At 51.4% G+C, this 15,504-nt stretch overlaps 1 protein-coding gene across 1 annotated transcript; it reads right to left on the bottom strand.

Annotated features, from left to right (window-relative positions):
• Nucleotides 1-382: 382 nt before the first annotated feature.
• TMEM35B (transmembrane protein 35B) lies at nt 383-12,849 on the bottom strand. The gene is made up of 3 exons (XM_038758193.1): nt 12,734-12,849; nt 5,521-5,701; nt 383-1,068 (listed from the first exon to the last, which is right to left on the bottom strand). Exons 1-3 carry the CDS (start codon nt 12,839-12,841, stop codon nt 935-937), a joined length of 423 nt encoding a protein of 140 aa, XP_038614121.1. The 5' UTR covers nt 12,842-12,849; the 3' UTR covers nt 383-934.
• Nucleotides 12,850-15,504: the final 2,655 nt, after the last annotated feature.

Raw genomic sequence — 15,504 nt, 5'->3', positions numbered from 1 at the left:
ACACACACACACGGCCCCAGTGCGAGACTGGGCCCCGACTTTCCTCCTCCCCTCGACCCTTAATCCCTCCAGCGACCCTGGTTGCGGTTTGGAGCCTGACGCATTTCATTTTTAACGCCTCCCGCCTCCGAGGAGGCAGAATCCGCCCTGGATCCATGTCAGCGTCAGCTTCTGTTCTGTTAGGCCTGTCTCTTCCCCGACCCCTGCATCAGTTTCCCCCCAACAGCCTCTGCGAGATAGCCAGGGGTAGTTGAGCAGTTGGGAGAGAGGGGCTCCTATTGAGCGGGCATTTACACACACACACGCACATGCATACTTCTCTCCCTCGGAAGTTCACCCTACATTTCCCATCTTCCAGGACCAAATTTAGCTGCAGCCAACCAAAGGTTAAAAATATATATATTTGACTCAACCCATTTTAGCAGAGGTCAGTGGGGGTTAACCGCCCATGTGCCCCCACCCACGGTCTCAGAAGGCCGGGAGCTGGGGTAGAATCCAGACAGCCCTCCCTTATTGCAAGCAACGACCCCCTTCCCGGGGGTCTACAGGACAGAGCTCCATGGCCAGAGAGGCGAGCAGAAGGCCTATGGAGAAGGGAAGGACAAAGGCAGGAGACTGGGGGGAGGGGACGGGGAGGGAAATAAAGGGGAGAAAGGCAGTATGGGCCTTGAGGGAAGAGTCACCCCCCTCTTCCGCAGAACTATGGGAGTGGGGGGCGGGGGGAAGGCCACAGGGATTGCATATTCCGAGCCCGGCCGTGAGGGTGGAAAGAATTGTCGAGGGCGGAGGGATGCCCCCTCAAAAAAGGCCCAATTGTCCCAGCACCCAGCTCTGCTCCAGTTCCTAGCCCCGGTGTAAAGGCTGGGTGTGTGTATTTGGGGGAAGGGGTGGGGGTGTCTCCTTCCTCCTCCCGGTCAGGTTCGGGGGTCTCTGGTCACTGGTACTTGTCCTTGTGGGGGCGGGTCTCGCGGCTCCGGATGTTGAGCAGCAGCAGGAGGCCGAGGCAGAGCGCGGCCGGGGCACAAGTGGCCACCGGCTCCTTCAGCACCAGGAGGGTGTAGATGGCGCCTGCGGAAGGGAGAGACACAGAGACAGAGACAGCGAGTATAGGGCAGAAAGGCCGCTGAGACGAGGGTGGCGGCGGGAGGTGCCCGGGGGGACGGGGATGAGGTGAGAACAGATGGAAGGGACTCTTGAGGAGGGTCTAGCCGAGCGGTCAGTTTATCTCACCCAAAGTAACCCAGAAAGAGCCAGGTCCAGGAGGCCAGGCTCCCAGTTTAACTTGTATCGATGTCTGCCCCCTCCTTTAATAATAATAATAATAATGATAATGATGATATTTGTTAAGCGCTTTCTATGTGCCAAGCACCGTTCTAAGTGCTGGAGGAGATACAAGGTCATCAGGTTGTCCCACTTGGAGCTCACAGCCTTAATCCCCATTTTATAGGTGAGGCAACTGAGGCACAGAGAAGTGAAGTGACTCACCCAAAGTCACATAGTAGACAAGTAGCAGAGCAAGGATTAGAACCCACGGCCTGTGACTCCCAAGCCCAGGGTCTTTCCACTGAGCCACGCTGCTTCTCTCTTCTCTGCTTTAGACTGTGAGCCTGTTGTGGGTAGGAATTGCCTCTGTTTATTGCTGTTTTGTATTTTCCAAGCACTTAGTACAGTGATCCGCACACAGTAAGGGCTCAATAAATACGACTGAATGAATGAATGGAGACCCCCCTCCCTATTAAACCCCCCCACTCCTTGCACCTGAGGTACCACAGGATCTAGAGGCTGCCGACCTGATCATCTCGCATCCACCCAGCACTAAGCACAACGATTGGCGCCGTTAGCTTTTTATAAATACCTTCCTTCTTATGAGGACCGGCAGGGAGGTCTCCTTGGGTGAGCTGGAAAGAGATAAAGCCTTCCTTCCTCACGCAATATTTCATCCCACAGACTGCTCTCCACGGCCTCCCCCTCCTCCACTCCCGACTCGGAAACGGTTGGCTTTAAACCGAGGGAGCCTGTGGGGCCGGGGAGGAGGAAGGGAGCGGTAGAAGGGGGGAGCGGAGGGGCAGGCTTCGTGATCTGGCCGGGCTGAACGCAATCAGTGAAGCCCCAGGCCGCAAGGAAATGTTGGAGACAGAAATAGGCCCGCCTCCCCCAGGGGGTGGGATGTGGAGGTTTGGGGGGGCTGCTGTGCCTTGAGCAGCAGACAGCGCTGACAAGATCCTGGCGATGAGGAAACTGGGAGCCCCTTCTAGAGCCGCCCACTCGCAAACGTGAGCTGGAGGGCGTGCGTGCCCAGAGAGAGGCCGGGGGGAATCGACACGCAGCGCCACGGGTTTAAGTGGGTCACCCGGGACCGTCCCCATCTCCTGGGCCTGTCCCCGCCGGAGCCCCTCTGCTCGATGCTTGGGTGGTCTGTCCCTCCTGGCTGAGACTGGCACATTCACAGCTGTCCCCTCCTCCTCTCCCGCTGGTGACAGCAACGAGGGCATTTGCAAACTCTGGTGGGCAAAGTGCCCCGGGGGGACGGACTCTGTGGGGACAGTGGATATTCGCCCCAACCCCACAGCACTTATGCTGGGAAGCAGCATGGCGTAATAATAATAATGGCATTTGTTAAGCACTTACTATGTGCCAGGCACCGTACTAAGTGCTGGAGTAGATACAAGCAAATCGGGTCGGACCCATTCCCTGTCCCATTTCCAGATGAGGTCACTGAGGCCGAGAAGTGAAGTGACCTGCCCAAGGTCAAACAGTTGAGAAGTGGTGGATCCAGGCGTCGAACCCTTGACCTTCTGAATCCCAGGCCCGTGCTCCATCCACTACGCCAGGATGCTTCTCATAGAGCATTGGCCTGGAAGTCAGAAAGTCAGGGGTTCTAATCCCAGCTCCGCCACTTGTCCGCTGTGTGACCTTCAGCAAGTCACTAGACTTCTCTGTGCCTCAGTTACCTCATCTGTAAAATGGGGCTTGAGACTGTGAGCCCCAAGTGGGGCAGGGACTGTGTCCAACCCGATTTGCTTGTATCCACCCCAGCACTTAGTACAGTGCCTGGAACAAAATAAGTGCTTAACAAATACTACAATTATTATTATTACATATTTTAAATTATACATTAAAAATTATTTAATTATTCATATGAATGTCTGTCTCCCCCTCTAGACTGTAAAATCATTATGGGTGGGGAATGTGTTTGCTAATCCTGATGCACTGTACTTTGTCAGCTGTGTGACTCTGGGCAAGTCACTTAACTTCTCTGGGCCTCAGTTACCTCATCTGTAAAATGGGGATGAAGACTGTGAGCACCCCATGGGACAACTTGATCACCTTGTAACCTCCCCAGTGCTTAGAACAGTGCTTTGCACATAGTAAGCGCTTAATAAATGCCATAATTATTATTATTACTCTCCCAAGCGCTTAGTACAGTGCTCTGCACACAGTAAGCGCTCAATAAATACAATTGATTGATCCAGGCCGGGACAGGCTGAAGACTGAGTTAGTGGGGGAGCAGAAAGAGGAAGGTGGAGGGAGTCCAGATGGGGTAAACGCCGAGAGCGGAAAGGAGGGATGCCAGCCATGAGAGTTTATGCAACCCCCACATTTTCGTGGTTCTCTGATCTGTTGCTGTTCCTGGGGCTACTAGAGGGTCACGACCCTGCAGCCTAAGGGCTCAGTGGCCCAGATTTGTCCCTAGAAAACAGGAGTTTAGGAAGGGGTGTAGAGAGGGGAGAACGGGAGGTGAGTACCCTACCTTTTATGGTATTTGTTAAGTACTTACTGCACGTCAGGAACTGTACAAAGCACTAGAGTAGATACAAGCTAATCAGGTTGGACACAATCCTTGTTCTACATGGGGCTCACAGTCTTAATCCCCATTTTACAGATGAGGTAACTGGGGCACCGAGAAGTTAAGCGACTTGCCCAAGGTCACACAGCAAACAGCAAAACTGTGACTAGAACCCGGGTCCTTCTGATTCTCAGGCCCGGGCTCTGTCACTAGGCCACGCTGTTTCTGCCTACCTCCCCGCCTCTGGACACCCTAACGGGGGTACAGCCACACTTGAACCTTAATTTCAGAGGAGAATTCGTGCTACTGGGCGGCCCTCCGGTCCCGCGAATAGGTCGGGTCTGCGCATGCAGTACCGTTGGTCCAACAGTGCCCCCTGGTGGGCAATCACTGCCTTGGCTCCCAAGAATGCCTTCTGGGGGAAGAGGACTTTGCTAGGACTGTCCAATCAATCAATCAATCGTATTTATTGAACGCTTACTGTGTGCACAGCACTGTACTAAGCGCTTGGGAAGTACAAGTTGGCAACATATAGAGTCAGTCCCTACCCAACAGTGGGCCCACGGACAGCTGGCCAGTGTTTAACGTAAAAGGCAGAGGAGAAATGGAGAGGGAGGGTGGGGAATGAGGAGCTGCACTGATAGGCAGGGAAAATGTCAGCGTTCCTCAGTGGCAAGAGCCCGGGCTTGGGAATCACAGGTCGTGGGTTCCAATCCCGACTCCGCCACTTGTCAGCTGAGTGACTTTGGGCAAGTCACTTCACTTCTCTGTGACAGTTCCTTCATCTGTAAAATGGGGACTAAGACTGTGGAGCCCCACGTGGGACAACCTTGATTACCTTGCATCCCCTTGTATCCCTCCTTCCTCTCCCCCTCCATCCCCCCAGCCTTAGCTCCTTCCCTTCCCCACAGCACCTGCATACATGTATATATGTTTGTATGTATTTATTACTCTATTTTACTTGTACATATTTATCTACTTATTTTATTTTGTTAATATGTTTTATTTTGTTCTCTGTCTCCCCCTTCTAGACTGTGAGCCCGCTGTTGGGTAGGGACCGTCTCTATATGTTGCCAACTTGTACTTCCCAAGCGCTTAGTACAGTGCTCTGCACACAGTAAGCACTCAATAAATACAACTGAATGAATGAATCCTCCCCCAGTGCTTAGAACAGTGCTTGGCACATAGTAAGTGCTTAACAAATACCAACATTATTATTATTATTATTACTTCTGTTGTACTGCACTCTCAAGGGCTTGGCTTGTTTGTTTTGTTTGTTAATGATCTTTGTTAAGTGCATACTATAAGTCAGGAGCTGTTCTAAGCATTAGGGTAGATACAAGGAAATCGGGTTGGACATGGTACCTGTCCCACAAGGGACTCACAATTTTAATCTCCCTTTTACAGATGAGGTGACAGAGGCACAGAGAAGTGAAGTGACTTACCCAAGTTCACGCAATAGACAAGTGGCAGATAAGGGATTAGAACCCAGGTCCTTCTGACTCGGAGGCCCATGCTCTATCCACTAGGCCTTGCTGTTTAGTACAGTGCTCTGCACATAGCGCTCAATAAATATGACTGATTTTTTTGACGGGCAGAGGAGGAAGCTTCTGTACCTCTTTGGGGTGACCCCTCCAGACCTCTTTCATCCACTGCAACCCACCATACCTATTTACACAATTTACCTCCCTCGCTTCCCTTCCCCCATCAGAACTATTGCTCCCTGACCTTACCTATCATCACCAGGGTGAGGACAAAGTTGCTGATCTCTCGGAGCAGCTGGGGTCCGAAAGCCAACAGGAAGCCAGCTACCAACTCGATCCAGCCCACCGCCTGCAGGTACTGGCCTGGGTCCGGCTGGTAGCCCAAGTCCTTGAGAGGAAAGACGTCGGCGAACTGCACGAACTGGGCTTTCTGCAATTGTAGGAAGTGCAATGTTGGCTGGGCTCTCAGGGCCTCCCAGGGAGGAGGAGAGGAGCCCAAGCAGGGCTCCACTTGTCTGCTAATGTGACCCTGGACAAGTCATTTCATGTCTCTGTGCCTCAGTTACCTCATCTATAAAATGAGGATTAAGACTGAGGGCCCCAAGTGGGAAATGGACTGTGCCCAAGCTATCCTGTATCTGCTCCATCACTTGGTACAGTGCCTGGCATGTAATAAACACTTAACAAATGCCATTAAAAAAAAAGCAGAGAACAGATTGGAGCCTGGGGATCTCCTGACAGAATTGGGTCTGTGGCAAAGCTGCCCATCAATCTGATGGACAGCCTTGCAGACAGAATCGTGCAGGCCTACAGGCCTCAGCTCAGGCTCTTGCAGGCAAGAAGTAGTTGGTGGTTATAAACACAGGTAGTCTGAAATTGTGCCTACACATTTCAGTGATCATACCGGCAGTGTGACTGGGTGAGATTGTGACTGTCTCCCCACAAACCACCACCACTACTGCAAAAACAATTCAAGGGCATGCCCTGGTGGCAGCAGGACACCCCTCTCCCCTTTTAACCCTTGGTGACTGAGCAACACTCTCAAATGGCCAGGGATTTGGAAAGGTGTGCCAGTGCATCAATTGTATTTATTGAGTACTATGTGCAGAATACTGTACTAAGCACTTGGGAAAGTACAATATAACAGAGTTGCTAGACACGATGCCTGCCCACGGCGAGCTTAGTCTTGTTGTTCTCTTTGTCTTTTTTTTTATTGTTACTTGTTAACCACTATGTGCCAGGCCTGTATTAAGCGCTAAAAAAGACACAAATTAATCAAGTTGGACACAATCCATGTCCCACAGGGGGCTCAGGCTCAGTTCCCATTTTACAGATGAGGCACCAGAGACAGAGAAGTGAATTGCCCAACATCACACAGCAAATGGCAGAGCCAGGATTTAGACTCAAGTCCTTCTGACACCAATGTCCATGCTTTATCCACTAGGCCATGCTGCTTTTGTTCTCCAAACATCTTTGGGATGGGTTTATTCATTCATTCATTCAATCGTATTTATTGAGTGCTTACTGTGTGCAGAGCACTGTACTAAGCGCTTGGGAAGTACAAGTTGGGCAGCATATAGAGATGGTCCCTACCCAACCCCTATTGCCCAGATGAAAAAATTGAGACCCAAGGTGGGTAAATGAAATAATAATAATAATAATAATAATAACAGTAATTGTGGCATTTGTTAAGCACTTACTTTGTGCTGGGTGGATACAAGCAAATCGGGTTGGACACAGTCCCTGTCCCACGTGGAACTCACAGTCTTAATCCCCATTTTACAGATGAGGTAATGAGGCACAGAGAAGCCTAGTGACTTGCCCAAGGTCACACAGCAGGTAAGTAATAGAGCGGGGATTAGAACCCAGGTCCTTCTAACTTGCCTTAAAAACCACTGCAAGTTAGAAGCAGAGCAAAGAGTGGACCCACTGCCTTGCTGATACTCAGTGAGCCCCCTCCCCACTAGAACATGTTGCCCTATTTTCTTCTCTCTTGCGGTGGAAACTATATTGCCTCAGAGAATTGCTCAACCAGAGAAAGGGCCCGGATGGGGCATCTCCCTGGGCCTGATGCCCCAGGCCCCTTGCCCAGCTTTTGCTGCGGTTTTTTGGAACATGTTTTTCCACCTCCAAACCGCGGCACTGGTGAGCCCCTCTGCCAACCGCTTCACCAAACAAGCTTCAGGCAGGGAACCCTCCCTCCCCGGGGCCACAAACCCCTCAATCTGGTCCCCGTCCAGCGCAGCTCTGCTCCAGCCCTGCCACCCACCTCCCCTCCCCTGCTCTCTCCCGTCCCATACTTTCCTTCCCTTTCCCCTCCTTTCCTGCTCCCCTGCTTCCCCTCCTTTCCCCCTCCCATACTTTCTCTCCCTTTCCCCTCCTTTCCTGCTCCCCTGCTTCCCCTCCTTTCCCCCTCCCATACTTTCCCTCCCTTTCCCCTCTTTTCCTGCTCCCCTGCTTCCCCTCCTTTCCCCCTCCCTTGCTCCCCCCTTTCCCTCTCCCGATTCCCTTCCTTTCCCCCTCTCCTCTGCTTCCCTTCCTTTCCCCCCTCCTCTGTTTTCCCTCCTGTTCCTCTCCCCTGCTTCCCCTCCTTTCCCCCTCCCCTGCTCCCCCTTTCCCTCTCCCCTACTTCCCTTCCTTTCCCCCTCTCCTCTGTTTTCCCTCCTGTTCCTCTCCCCTGCTTCCCTTCCTTTCCCCCTCCTCTGCTTCCCTTCCTTTCCCCCTCTCCTCTGTTTTCCCTCCTTTCCCTCTCCCCTGCTTCCCTTCCTTTCCCCCCTCCTCTGCTTTCCCTCCTGTTCCTCTCCCCTGCTTCCCTTCCTTTCCTCCTTTCCCCCTCCCCTGCTTTCCCTTCCCTCCCATACTTTCCCTCCTTCCCCCTCCTTCCTCTCCCTTCCCCTTCTTCCCCCCTCCCTTGTTTTCCCCTCCTTGCCCCTCTCGGCTGCTTCCCCTTCTCCTCCTCCCGGTCTGTGCTTCCCACCTCAGACCCCAGGCCTCATTTCCTCCAGCAGACAAAGTGAGGAAGTGGAAGCGGGTGGAGCGGGGGTGGAGAGCGGGGCGAGGACGGCTCCGCGGCCGATCCGGGGGTCATTTCCTCGGACTCTCCGGTCTGGCCTGGAGAAATCTGGATAAGGAGAGACCCTCCCTCCATTGGAGTCTGGGTTTTGCCTGTCCGGGTCGGGCGCCGGGTGATGGCCGGGATGACCTAAACTAAACCCCAGACTAAGACTTGTTTTGTTTTGTTGTCTGTCTCCCCCTTCTAGACTGTGAGCCCGTTGTTGGGTAGGGACCGTCTCTATATGTTGCCGATTTGTACTTCCCAAGCGCTTAATACAGTGCTCTGCACACAGTAAGCATTCAATAAATACGACTGAATAAATGAAGCCCCACTTTTCCTCATCTCCCACTCCCTTCCGTGTCACCCTGACTCATTCCCTTTCTCCTCCCACCTCTCCCCACCCCACAGCCTTTATGTATCTGTCATTTTATTTATTTATATCAATGCCTGTTTACTCGTACTGATGTCCGTCTCCCTTCCTCTAGACTGTGAGCTCATTGTGGGCAGGGATTGTCTCTCTTTATTGCTGTATTGTATTTTCCCAAGCGCTTAGTACAGCAGTAAGCAATCAATAAAAACGATTGAAGGAATAAATGAACTCGACACCTGAACAGGCCTGACATTACGGGTCACCTGTCCGGCCGTGGGGCTGCTCCAGGGGCAAAGGGGAAGGAACCCACGGACTGCCTGGAGCCCAAGGGACAGTGCGGGATTGGGAGACCGGGGGGGGGGGGGACCCCGGTTTAGGAATAGTGGGGCAAATGGGACCCTGCATACTGAGCTCCCGGCCCTCGAAAAGGAGCAAGGGGAAAGATTATCGCTACTCTGCGAGCGACACAGATAAGTATAGAATTATACTATTTATTTATATTAATGATGTGCATATATCTATAACTCTTTTTATATTGATGCTACTGATGTCTGTTTACTTGTTTTTATAATAATAATGGTACTTGTCAAGCACTTACTATTTGCCAAGCACTGTTCTAAGCACCGAGGGGGGGAATACAAGATGATCAGGTTGTCCCACGTGGGGCTCACAGTCTTAATCCCCATTTTCCAGATGAGGTAATTGAAACCCAGAAGAGTTAACTGACTTGCCCGAAGGCACACAGTTGATAATGTATTGATAACAGTTTATTTTATTTTGTTAGTATGTTTGGTTTTGTTCTCTGTCTCCCCCTTTTAGACTGTGAGCCCACTGTTGGGTAGGGACTGTCTCTATATGTTGCCAATTTGTACTCCCAAGCGCTTAGTACAGTGCTCTGCACATAGTAAGCGCTCAATAAATACGATTGATGATGATGATAAGCAGCAGAGTCAGGATTAGAACCCACGATCTCTGACTCCCAAGCCCGGCCCCTTTCCAGTGAGCCACGCTGCTTCCTGATGCCTGTCTTCCCCCTTCTAGACTGTTAGCAGGGATGGTCTCTGTTGCTGAATTGTACTTTCCAAGCACTGGTACAGCGTTCTGCCCACAGTGAGCGCTCAATAAATACGATTGAATGAATGAATGAATGAATAAGCGGCTCCCACCTTCCGGAAGAGAAGCATAGTGGCTTAGTGGAAAGAGCCTGGGTTTGCGAGTCAGAGGTCGTGGGTTCTAATCCCGACTCTGCCGCTTATTAACTGTGTGACTTTGGGCAAGTCACTTAACTCTTCTGGGTTTCAATTACCTCATCTGGAAAATGGGGATTAAGACTGTGAGCCCCAAGTGGGACAACCTGATTACCCTGTATAATAATAATAATAATAATAATAATAATAATGATGGCATTTGTTAAGGCCTTACTATGTGCCAAGCACTGTTCTAAGCACTGGAGGGGATACAAGGTGATCAGGTTGTCCCACATGGGACCACAGTCTTAATCCCCATTTTACAGATGAGGTAACTGAGGCACGGAGAAGTTAAGTGATTTGCCCAAAATCACACAGCTGACAAGTGGCAGAGCCGGAATTAGAACCCATGACCTCTGACTCCCAAGCCCGGGCTCTTTCTGTTGGGCCATGCTGCTTCTGTGCCCCAGGGTTTAGAACAGTGCTTAGCACATAGTAAGTGCTTAATAGTAATAATGGCATGTGTTAATCGCTTACTATGTACCAAGCACTGTTCTAAGCGCTGGTAGGGGGGATACAAGGTGATCAGGTTGTCCCACACGGGGCTCACGATCTTCATCCCCATTTTACAGATGAGGGAAGTGTGGCCCAGAGAAGTTAAGTGATTTGCCCACAATCACACAGCTGACAAGTGGCAGGGCCGGAATTAGAACCCATGACCTCTGACTCCCAAGCCCGGGCTCTTTCCATGGAGCCACACTGCTTCTGTACCCCAGGGCTTAGAACAGTGCTTGGCACATAGTAAGTGCTTAACAATAATAATGGCATGTGTTAATCGCTTACTATGAGCCAAGCACTGTTCTAAGCGCTGGGGGGGCTAAAAGGTGATCAGGTTGTCCCACACGGGGTTCACAATCTTCATCCCCATTTTACAGATGAGGGAACTGTGGCCCAGAGAAGTGAAGTGACCTGCCCAAAATCACCCAGCTGACAGTTGGCGGAGCCGGGATTTGAACCCATGACCTCTGACTCCCAAGCCCGGGCTCTTTCCGTTGAGCCACGCTGCTTCTGTACCCCAGGGCTTAGAACGGTGCTTGGCACATAGTAACCACTTAATAATAACAATGGCATGTGTTAATCGCTAACTATGAGCCAAGCACTGTTCTAACCGCTGTGGGGGCTAAAAGGTGATCAGGTTGTCCCACACGGGGCTCACGATCTTCATCCCCATTTTACAGATGAGGGAAGTGTGGCCCAGAGAAGTGAAGTGACCTGCCCAAAATCACCCAGCTGACAACTGTCTGAGCTGGGATTTGAACCCATGACCTCAGACTCCCAACCCCGGGCTCTTTCCACGGAGCCACGCTGCTTCTCCACCAAATGCCATCATCCTGTGTTTCTTTATTATTCGGGGAGGGCGGCCTGGGGGCGGGGCGGGGCGGGGCGGGGCGGGGCGCTTCCCGCCAATTCTGCCCCGCAAAGCGAACCCCGAGGGCGCCGTGGCCCCCCTCCACCCGGGTCCGCAGTCGGGGACGCACGCGCAATGCTCGTGCGCGCGCGCTCGTGCGCGCGCCCGGGAGAGGGCGCGCGCGCCGCCGCCTAACGAACACTCATCAGGCAGAAACTCCTCCCCCTGGGCTTCCAGGCTGTCCATCCATCCATCCCCTCGCCCCCTCCTACCTCACCTCCCTTCTGTCCTTCTCCAGCCCAGCCCGCACCCTCCGCTCCTCCGCCGCTAATCTCCTCACCGGGCCTCGCCAAGCTCGCTCTCTTCCTCCCTTCAAGGCCCTGCTGAGAGCTCACCTCCTCCAGGAGGCCTTCCCACACTGAGCCCCTTCCTTCCTCTCCCCCTCGTCCCCCTCTCCATCCCCCCCATCTTACCTCCTTCCCTTCCCCACAGCACCTGTATATATGTATAGATGTTTGTTCATATTTATTACTCTATTTATTTTACTTGTACATATCTATTCTATTTATTTTATTTTGTTAGTATGTTTGGTTTTGTTCTCCGTCTCCCCCTTTTAGACTGTGAGCCCACTGTTGGGTAGGGACTGTCTCTATATGTTGCCAATTTGTACTTCCCAAGCGCTTAGTACAGTGCTCTGCACATAGTAAGAACTCAATAAATACGATTGATGATGATGATGAGGCCTTCCCACACTGAGCCCCTTCCTTCCTCTCCCCCTCGTCCCTCTCTCCATCCCCCCATCTTACCTCCTTCCCTTCCCCACAGCACCTGTATATACGTATATATGTTTGTACAGATTTATTACTCTATTTACTTTACTTGTACATATCTATTCTATTTATTTTATTTTGTTAGTATGTTTGGTTTTGTTCTCTGTCTCCCCCTTTTAGACCGTGAGCCCACTGTTGGGTAGGGACTGTCTCTAGATGTTGCCAATTTGTACTTCCCAAGCGCTTAGTACAGTGCTCTGCACATAGTAAGCGCTCAATAAATATGATTGATGATGATGATGAGGCCTTCCCACACTGAGCCCCTTCCTTCCTCTCCCCCTTGTCCCTCTCTCCATCCCCCCATCTTACCTCCTTCCCTTCCCCACAGCACCTGTATATATGTACATATGTTTGTACATATTTATTAATTTATTTTTCTTGTACATAGCTATTCTATTTATTTTATTTTGTTAGTATGTTTGGTTCTGTTCTCCGTCTCCCCCTTTTAGACTGTGAGCCCACTGTTGGGTAGGGACTGTCTCTAGATGTTGCCGATTTGTACTTCCCAAGCGCTTAGTCCAGTGCTCTGCACATAGTAAGCGCTCAATAAATACGATTGATGATGATGATGAGCACTCCCTCCCCCCCCCGCGCGCGCCCCCCGCCGCTCACCATCTGCGCGTACACGTGGGCCGAGAGGTGCTCCGTGAGTTTGGCCGCCCCCGTGAGCGCGAAGAAGAGGCCCAGCAAGACGCGCAGCACCGCGAGCGCGAGCGCCATGGCCGCGTGCGGAGGCCTCCCCCGCCCCCCCCAACGCGCGCCGCCGATCGCGCGCGCCCGCCGGAGGCGCGCCCGGGGACGGCCCACTCAGACCACGCCCCCAGGGTACCGCCCACTCTGTCCTGCCCAATCAGACCGCGCCCCCGAGCCCCGCCCACCCGGCCCCGCCCAATCAGACCGCGCCCCCAAGGCCCGCCCACTCAGACCACGCCCTCGTGCCCCGCCCAATCAGACCGCGCCCCCAAGGCCCGCCCACTCGGCGCTGCCCAATCAGATCCCGCCCCTCGATCGCCCCCCCGCGGGCACTTTGGAGCTGTGCCCGTCCTCAAAACCCTAGGGGTGGTGGCTTAGACGTTCGTGGGCTGTTCCTTTCATTCATTTACTCATTCAATTAATTAATAATAATAATGAGAAGAAGAAGAACAATAATATTTGTTAAGCTCTTACTATCAATCAATCGTATTTATTGAGCGCTTACTGTGTGCAGAGCACTGTACTAAGCGCTTGGGAAGTACAAGTTGGCAACAGATAGAGACAGTCCCGACCCAACAGTGGGCTCACAGTCTAGAAGGGGGAGACAACCAATCAATCAATCAAGCAATCGTATTTATTGAGCGCTTACTGTGTGCAGAGCACTGTACTAAGCGCTTGGGAGTACAAGTTGGCAACAGATAGAGACAGTCCCGACCCAACAGTGGGCTCACAGTCTAGAAGGGGGAGACAACCAATCAATCAAGCAATCGTATTTATTGAGCGCTTACTGTGTGCAGAGCACTGTACTAAGCGCTTGGGAAGTACAAGTTGGCAACAGATAGAGACAGTCCCTACCCAACAGTGGGCTCACAGTCTAGAAGGGGGAATCAATCAATCAATCAATCAATCGTATTTATTGAGTGCTTACTGTGTGCAGAGCACTGTACTAAGCGCTTGGGAAGTACAAGTCGGCAGCATATAGAGACAGTCCCTACCCAACAGTGGGCTCACAGTCTAGAAGGGGAGACAACCAATCAATCAAGCAAGCAATCGTATTTATTGAGAGCTTACTGTGTGCAGAGCACTGTACTAAGCGCTTGGGAAGTACAAGTCGGCAACATATAGAGACAGTCCCTACCCAACAGTGGACTCACAGTCTAGAAGGGGAGACAACCAATCAATCAATCAAGCAATCGTATTTATTGAGCGCTTACTGTGTGCAGAGCACTGTACTAAGCGCTTGGGAAGTACAAGTCGGCAGCATATAGTGACAGTCCCTACCCAACAGTGGGCTCACAGTCTAGAAGGGGGAGACAACCAATCAATCAAGCAATCGTATTTATTGAGCGCTTACTGTGTGCAGAGCACTGTACTAAGCGCTTGGGAAGTACAAGTTGGCAACAGATAGAGACAGTCCCTACCCAACAGTGGGCTCACAGTCTAGAAGGGGGAATCAATCAATCAATCAATCAATCGTATTTATTGAGCGCTTACTGTGTGCAGAGCACTGTACTAAGCGCTTGGGAAGTACAAGTCGGCAGCATATAGAGACAGTCCCTACCCAACAGTGGGCTCACAGTCTAGAAGGGGAGACAACCAATCAATCAAGCAAGCAATCGTATTTATTGAGAGCTTACTGTGTGCAGAGCACTGTACTAAGCGCTTGGGAAGTACAAGTCGGCAACATATAGAGACAGTCCCTACCCAACAGTGGACTCACAGTCTAGAAGGGGAGACAACCAATCAATCAATCAAGCAATCGTATTTATTGAGCGCTTACTGTGTGCAGAGCACTGTACTAAGCGCTTGGGAAGTACAAGTCGGCAACATATAGGGACAGTCCCTACCCAACAGTGGGCTCACAGTCTAGAAGAGGGAGACAGAGAACAAAACCAAACATATTAACAAAATAGAATAGATATGTACAAGTAAAATAAATAGAGTAATAAATATGTACAGACATATATACATATATACAGGTGCTGTGGGGAAGGGAAGGAGGTAAGATGGGGGGATGGAGAGGGGGGCAAGAGGGAGAGGAAGGAAGGGGTTCAATTCATTCATAATAATAATAATGATGGTATTTGCTAAGCGCTTACTATGTGCAAAGCACTGTTCTAAGCGCTGGGGGGACACAAGGTGATCAGGTTGTCCCTCGGGGGGCTCACAGTCTTCATCCCCATTTCACAGATGAGGGAACTGAGGCACAGAGAAGTGAAGTGACTTGCCCAAAGTCACACAGCAGACAGGTGGTGGAGCTGGGATACGAACCCATGATCTCTGACTCAATCAATCATATTTATTGAGTGCTTACTGTGTGCAGAGCACTGTACTAAGCACTTGGTAAGTACAAGTTGGCAACAGAGACAGTCCCTACCCAACAGTGGGTTCACAGTCTAAAAGAAGCCATGACATCTGGCTCCCAAGCCTGGGCTCTTTCCACAGAGCCACGCTGCTTCTCATTCATTCATTCAGTCGTATTTATTGAGCGCTGACTGTGTACTAAGCGCTTATGATGATGGCTCGGTGGAAAGAGCATGGGCTTTGGAGTCAGATGTCATGGGTTCAAATCCCATGAGTTCACAGGAGTTTAATGTCCTGTTCCTCCTTTGGCTTTTTTCCTTGGGGTCTTTAAGTACCTGGTTTGAAATGATTAAAAACTCCTTCCGAGAGGTTGTTGGATTTTTCTC

Source organism: Tachyglossus aculeatus, chromosome 16 (genome assembly GCF_015852505.1).
Source record: "Tachyglossus aculeatus isolate mTacAcu1 chromosome 16, mTacAcu1.pri, whole genome shotgun sequence".
In the NCBI taxonomy this organism is placed as follows: Eukaryota; Metazoa; Chordata; class Mammalia; order Monotremata; family Tachyglossidae; genus Tachyglossus; species Tachyglossus aculeatus.
The sequence above is the reverse complement of the archived record's forward strand: the minus strand, read 5'-3'. Positions and strand labels throughout refer to the sequence as shown.

Coding starts and splice junctions, on each gene's coding strand:
- TMEM35B (XM_038758193.1), bottom strand. CDS start 12,841: ATGGCGCTCGCGCTCGCGGTGCTGCGCGTCTTGCTGGGCCTCTTCTTC. Junction 5,702..12,733: donor CCCACGTGTACGCGCAGATG/GTGAGCGGCGGG, acceptor CTACAATTGCAG/AAAGCCCAGTTCGTGCAGTT. Junction 1,069..5,520: donor CCTCACCCTGGTGATGATAG/GTAAGGTCAGGG, acceptor TCCCTTCCGCAG/GCGCCATCTACACCCTCCTG.